General features: G+C 40.0%; 1 protein-coding gene across 1 annotated transcript; it reads right to left on the bottom strand.

Annotated features, from left to right (window-relative positions):
* Positions 1 to 5,950: 5,950 nt before the first annotated feature.
* On the bottom strand, positions 5,951 to 6,982 carry LOC147525156 (uncharacterized). The gene has a single exon (XM_086578414.1). The coding sequence runs from the start codon at positions 6,980 to 6,982 to the stop codon at positions 5,951 to 5,953; it is 1,032 nt and encodes a 343-aa protein (XP_086434540.1).
* Between the last annotated feature and the right edge of the window lie 278 nt (positions 6,983 to 7,260).

Here is a 7,260-nt window from a genome sequence, read left to right as displayed (position 1 = left end):
GCCCTTCCGACATCCCCAACCAAGTATAGAATTAAATCCAAGCTTCACTAGCATTATATTGCTCTCTCCGATCTGATGAGACAGTCTTCCGCCATTTTGTTGTAGTGTTCTTTTTGAAGTGTAAAATTTTGGTGCTCTCATTTATACACAATGTTCGATATTCGTTCAGATGTAAAAGCCTAGGTTGACCTGTCCTTGCAATGGAGTAGCATACAGACTGACTTTGTATACTAGTTGATGTAACTAATTTGTTATGTACTAATTTTTATAACAGAATTCAAGACTTAGGCAAGACAAAAAACATTGGTATTTGTACTTGTCCATTGTAGTAATCCAAAGTATAATAGTCTTTCGAGTTATCTCATTTGTCAACAATTATATTTTGAATTTTTTTCTTCATCTTCATTACTTTGGTATGATAGATTCAAGTCAAAAGTGATATTCTACTGTCATGTTTATTGGTGAGAGAAATGTTGCTAAAGAGTTACCCCCCCTCCATCATGTCACTGTGTCGGAAGAATGTGTTAATGTAAAATTATTGCTCCTCCTATGCACTTCATCACTCGCAGTACTTCATGTACTAACTTCGGTGCTTGATATATATTCTCCCACCCGCAACTTGTTTGTAACTGACCTGTGTCTTAAATTCATTTATGAGTATACAAATATCTTAATTCTAATGTAATAAGTCGGTTCACGGAAGCCTAATAATAGCAGTATGTCACTAAACATTTATCTGTTAATATGAACTGTCATGCACCTTTAGATTGCACACACTCTCATGTGATGAATGAATTTGATGCCTGTGTTAAGACACAAGTCATCCTTATATAAAAGTAAAAATATTAGTCAGTTGATAAGACAAATATGATTAGCTTTTGACTAGTTAAATTAACTAGCTAGTTTTAATTTTTATTTTTATTTTTTATGTGAATTTTCTTCATCTTTGACGGACAAATTATATAAATATTTTATGATAGAGCAAATTTGACAAAGAATAGTGATATCGTCATCAAAATCAAGATGATCAAAGTTCAGAGTTATGTTCTGAGCGAGAGAGACATAGATTAGAGAGTTAACATGTCCATATTGGATCGGTGAAACTGTTAATTAAAACCATGAACTGTATCACAAGTCATCCAAAAAAACTATATTTGATAATTTTGTGTATAAAAAAAATAGCAGTTCTAGAGTACACCCTCAATATGGGTGCGCTGACATCTAGAGCCTTGGTTATAGACTTTGCCATGCAATACACCCTCACCTCTTGCTTATTAGAGGGCCCAGATGTGATAGCGCCGGTACAACATGCGTACTCTAGATTTTGGTTTAAAAAAAACTAAAAAATTAAATAATGTGATGTATCCAATCAAAATAAACTTTTTAATCAGACACAATGAATTGTAAAAGTTACACCAATACACATCATTGTCAGTATCATCTCTGGTGTGTACATATCTCTTATTAATTCATGGATTGCTGGCAAGGCCTGTTGACAAAGCCATTGTAAGCATGGTTTTACAACTCGCCCGGTTTGACATGGATTGGAAACTCCCCAAATTGACTTTTTATTATTGAACCGGGTTTAACCAGTTTTTTAACGGTTTGAACTGCCAGATTCAAGTTATGAATCGGTCAACTCGGTTGTTCGAATGTTGTAAAAGGTGTTTAACTTGGGAGTTTCTACTCAACCCGGCCGAGTTGATTCAACCAAATACTTCCTTTAGTAGCCTCAATTATAATTAGAGATTACAGTCAAGTGAGTGGAGTGAATGTTCTGGGCCGAGGGGGGGTATGAGGCAAAAAATGTGATTTTGTTGGTTTCTGTCTGCCTGTCCTCAATTTTCTTCTCTTCGTCTCCCTCTCCACGCCCTTCTCCCTCTTCATCTCCCTCTCCGCTCATGCCCCAACTGCTTTGCAGTATACTAGTCATATTGCTAAATCTACTGTGTGCAGGCTGTATCAAAATTAATGGCGCGCGATTTTTACTTAGCAAATAACCGCTCTGGTTCCATTTGAATTAGTGGTTGGAAGACTTTGAACCCCGGTCTAACCTGATCCGGTCAAAAAACAAGTTCTCAAAATGACTGTGTTTGACTTTGACCCAAATCGAGTCAGTTGGACGAAATCGGTTTAGTCAAATTTTCTGTCATAGTCATAAATCAGAAAATCTGAATTTCAAAATTTTGGTGCGAAAGAGGAAACCAAAGCAACTGCAAAATTTGCCTAAATTTGGAAACCAAAAATCGCACTCGATCTTAATTAACTATTAACAAATTAGGGTAAGTAGAATACTTCAGTCATCTCTCAATTAACTGTTAACAAATTGTTTTTCATCTCTCTTAATTGATGAATTTTTCGTTTCTCTACCTTAGATTTTGCTTGCATTGATTATGCTTTGATTTTTCTTGATGTGATTTTTTCTTTGATTTTGCTTGCATTGTTAGTTATTGATGTGAATTTAATATATCGATACTATTTCTTCTGGTTGTGCTTGGTTTTCTTCTCCTATGTGATTGTTTATGGCTGGTGTCCTATGCGATTGTTTCTATAGAGATTTTCTAGGTGTTTTGGATAATTGGCGTGGTAGAAGTTTGATTCTTATGATACCTTTTCATTCTTGTGCTGCTGATTTATTTTATTTTCATGTATTCGTCAGTTTAGTGACGTTTAGTTGGCGACGGAGTCTAACCAGTCTGTATTCGGTTTATAGCGCTCATTGTCGCCTTATTGATGACTAAATAATGGTTATCATTTTTGATTTTTTTTTGTTAAAGGTAATTGATTAATTATAAAGAATAAGGCTTACATGATATCAAAGGTAGCAGAATAGAGAAAAAAAAATAAAATACAAGCCTGCACTAGAAATGAAAATCTAGTGAACAAAACGATAATAAGTCGTATGATGGTTCTCCAGATGAATCATGAATGAAGGTCGAGAAATCCACCATATACTGTCTCCATGTGTTAACGACCCTAATGCGGCGCGGTTGTCGCTCCAGATTAGTCTCTCTCCAAGATGGAGTGAGATTAATCCATGACGCTTTTTCTTTCAAAGATTGCCAGATTTCTTTGACTCTCCAATGCGTTGTGTTGTTCTGGAAAGCCTGGACAACTGAAGTAGAATCGCATTCCACCCAGATATAGCGCCAACCCAAATCAATCGCCTGTTTAATGGCCTGGATAATAGCCATTGTTTCTCCCATGTAGTTAGTGGATATACCCATCCCACTAGCAGCCGCTCCCAAGAAATCTCCTCTGTAGTTTCTGAAGACATATCCCCACCTTGATCTTCCCGGATTTCCTTTCGAACATCCGTCAATGTTTATCTTGAGTATACCCGGAGGAGGAGGTAGCCAAAAGCACTCAAAGATTTTTGGGGACCTGCGGATTTTGAGCTGTAGCTGGAAATGCTTTAGAATCTTGAGGTCATGCATCGAGTTTTCCATAATCCCCGAGGACTTATGGTGCGCTCTTGTAATCGCTCTCCTGACCAAGAAGCAAACTTGTGTGTAGCTTGGAACTTTGTCGTCATATAGGGCTTTGTTCCTGGTTTTCCAAAGGCTGACCATGATCGTCAAGGAGCAAGCTTTCCACATATCCAAGAAGAGTGAGCTATAATGCTTGCTCTGCTGCCTCACATAAGAGAAGGACTCCAGTTCTCGCTGAATTTGAAAGATTTGCTGTGCAAACTTCCAAATTTTCCTAGCAAAGGCGCAATGGAATAGGACGTGCTCCAGAGTTTCCTCCTGATTTTGACAAATACAACATCTAGATGCAAGGTGAAACTTCCTTTTTTGTAGTTGATCATCCATTCTAGCAGCACCGTGCGCTAGTTTCCAAGCAATACCCTGTGTTCTCGGCAGAATTTTGGTGCTCCAAATGAACTTACTCCATGCTGATTTCGGAGCTTTTTTCCTGATACCTTCAAATGGTGCTGCCACTGTAAAGTGCCTATTTGTAGAAGTGATCCACACTCTTGAATCTTCTTTGGAACTGTCTGGTTGAGGTAGCTTAGAGATGTCGATGCCCAGCTGAAGGAGTACTTGCGTCATCTCGTTGGAGAAGGACCATCTATCCTCGTGTATGTAATCACTGAGTCTAGCTTGGAATTTAACAATTTCTTTCCTTTCCTCCTGAAAAAAGTCCCATATGAGCCTCTACAACAGCCAGTTCTCCCTCCAAATGTTAATCGCCTCACCATTACTGACGTTCCAACCATGTAGAGATGCCATTTCATTAAGAGCCCATTTGATGCCAGGCCAAACTGTTGAGGTTTTGTAGTTTGACCATCCACCAACTTTGTTGATATATTTCCCCTTCATGAAATCTACCCAGTCTCCATCTCCGGACAGCAGCGTCCAAGCTTGTTTCATTAACATTGCAAGATTAATATCTTTGAGCCTCCTTATTCCTAACCCTCCCTCCTCTGTTGGTTTGCATGATTTCTCCCAAGAAACCGTTATAGCTTTCCTTTCCGCTGGGTTTCCACTCCAGATAAAGTTCCTGATGATGTTTTCACAATCCTTTATCACCGATTTTGGTCATTTGTAGATAGCCATATTGTGAACCGGGATACTATTGAGGACATGCTTTGCTAGCACCACCCTTCCTTGGAAGGATAGCATTTGCACCTGCCCTAACCCGCTCTCTTTCTGATCTTATCCACTAAAGGAGCAAGAGCCGCTTTGGTAACTTTTCCCATGATAAGAGGAACACCCAGGTAGTTCTCCGGCAAAAGACCCTCATTGATGTTCAGCACCCCCTGTATACGGGCCTTTCTTCTATTGGGCATACGGCTAAGAAATATCTTACATTTTTCCTTATTGATAATCTACCCTGAGGAGTCCTAGTATCGATTCAGAAGTTTCACCAGATTCTTGATACCTTTCATACTAGCATTGCTGAATAGAAACACATCATCGACAAACATCAAGTGTGAGGGGCTACAATACTTTGTATTGACCACCATATGTGAGAGCTCTTTATTCTGAATCAGTTTGCTGATGGACCTGCTTAAACAATCCTCCGCCAGGGCAAAGAGCATGGGAGAGAGAGGGTCGCCCTGTTTAAGACCTCTTTCTGCAGTAAAGTGACCTTGTGGACCCCCATTGAGCAAAATAGATAACGTATTGCTTGCGAATGCTCCCTTCAACCATTGAATCTATTTGTCACCGAATCCCACCTGTTGTAGCACTGCCCAAAGAAAGTTCCAATCCATAGTGTCGAAAGCCTGCGAGATATCTATCTTTATGGCGATGTTACCTCCATATCTAGGAGTTTGAAGCTTATTAATCAATTCGGAAGCTAGTCCAATGGCCTGCTGGGAATTCCTGTTTGGGATGAACCCATATTGCTCCTTGCTGATGATCCTTTCTGCAAACGGAGATAATCTCATGGCAAGAATCTTAGTGATCACTTTATAAATGAAATTAGAGAGGCATATAGGTCTGAATTTGTTCACCTGGTTTGCATTTTTCTCTTTTGGGATTAGCACTATGAAGTTAGCGTTAAAACCCATGGGCAGTCGCGCTTTGATGAAGAAGTATTGTATAGCTCTGACAAGGTCATGTTGCACAATGTCCCAACAGTGATGGTAGAAGCACCCACCGAAACCATCAGGTCCTGGAGAGCTATCTGCCTTCAGTTGGAAAAAAGTGGATTTTACTTCTTTTGCTGAAGGTTGGGTGGAGAGAGAAGCGTTGTCAGCCTCCGTGATAATCTGAGGCATGGAGCCAATAAGATCCCAATCGATATCATGCTCCACCTTTTTAAATTTCTCTGAGTAATGCGCCACTAAGAAAGAACCAATTTCTTCTTGAGAGTCCATAGCGACCCCCGCATAATTCTTCATATCAGTGATCGTAGTTCTGCATCTATTCAGATTTGCTTGGGCATGAAAGAATTTGGTGCTTCTGTCGTTGTCATTATCCCATTTTGCTCGAGCTTTCTATCTCAAGAATTTCTGTTCTTGCTCTAATAACATCTCCACCTTATTTTCTTGGTCCACCATGAGAGCAGTGAGTCCCTCCGGCATGTATCCTTGGTCAAACTGCTCTTGCATCTGTTCAAGGATTTTGGTTTCTTCCTCAACCTTCACCTTAATATTACCAAAGACTTCCTTGTTCCATGTTTTCAGTGCCCTTTTCAATCTCTTCAACTTTTGAGTAAGAATATATATCGAGTGTCCCATGATGGGAGTTTCCCAGCTTTGTTGCACTAGTTCTCTGAAGGAGGGATGATCACACCACATATTAAAGAACTTGAAAGGGATATTCTTTGGTTTGGGGATGTCTATACTTCTCCCCACCAGAGGAGAATGGTCGGAACATAGTCTGTTAGCCACTTTGTACTGCCAGCCTGGATATTTAGATCCCCAAAGGACGTTGCAGAAAATCCTATCCAATTTACCCAAGATTTTGAAGCTTCCCACTTGTTTATTCCACCAGGTGTGGTGAAAACCTTGGTACGGTACTTCCATCAGAAGAGAGTAGCTGATACACTCTCGGAAGTCATTCATGGCCGCTGATGAGGGTCTGTTACCGCTTTTTTTATCCCCGTAGCTCAGATAGGCATTGAAATCCCCCATGACCATCCATGGCAGGTTGGAGGAGCTGATGAGTTGCAATTTAGCCCATAGATGTCTCCTTTGTACATATATACAATGGGCATGTACTATTGTAATAAGAGTCCCTTCTACCTCTACTGTGAGCTGTTGCTGAGAGCAGTGAAAGATAGTAGGAGCAGCAAGAGAGACTTTCCAAAATAGCCAAAGATTGGGTACCTGAAGATGTCTTGAATTACAGAGGAAAGATGTGTTCAGCCCCAGAGACTGAAGAAAGGTTTTAGACATGTCCTCTGCCTTTATCATAGGTTCAGCAATACCTATTATATCCGGATCCCATTTGCGAATCAACTTAGAAAGTCGATTTTGTGACTTATCATTTGCGATACCTCGTATATTCCAATATATGCATCTCATTGTGAATATTGGAGATTTATTGTTGAAAAGTCGGAAACCGATTAAGAATCCTTTCTGTCAGACCTAGTTCGTGATCTAGATCTGGTGGAGGGGGGAGTTGTCTGCTGAATTTTCCATTGTGGCTTATAAACACCTCTACTAGGATGTGCTTGATCATCATGAGAAGTCTCTTGGTTCGCATCCATGAAGGTATCTCCATCCAGTTCTGGGTCATCATTCTCGTCAGCATCTCCTGAGTCAGCCCACATGAGTGGTGGGGTAGTATTAGGATCCGGAGG

This window comes from Coptis chinensis, chromosome 1, assembly GCF_015680905.1.
Source record: "Coptis chinensis isolate HL-2020 chromosome 1, ASM1568090v1, whole genome shotgun sequence".
Taxonomy (NCBI): Eukaryota; Viridiplantae; Streptophyta; class Magnoliopsida; order Ranunculales; family Ranunculaceae; genus Coptis; species Coptis chinensis.
Note: the sequence above shows the minus strand (reverse complement) of the source record. Positions and strands in the feature narration are given on the sequence as shown.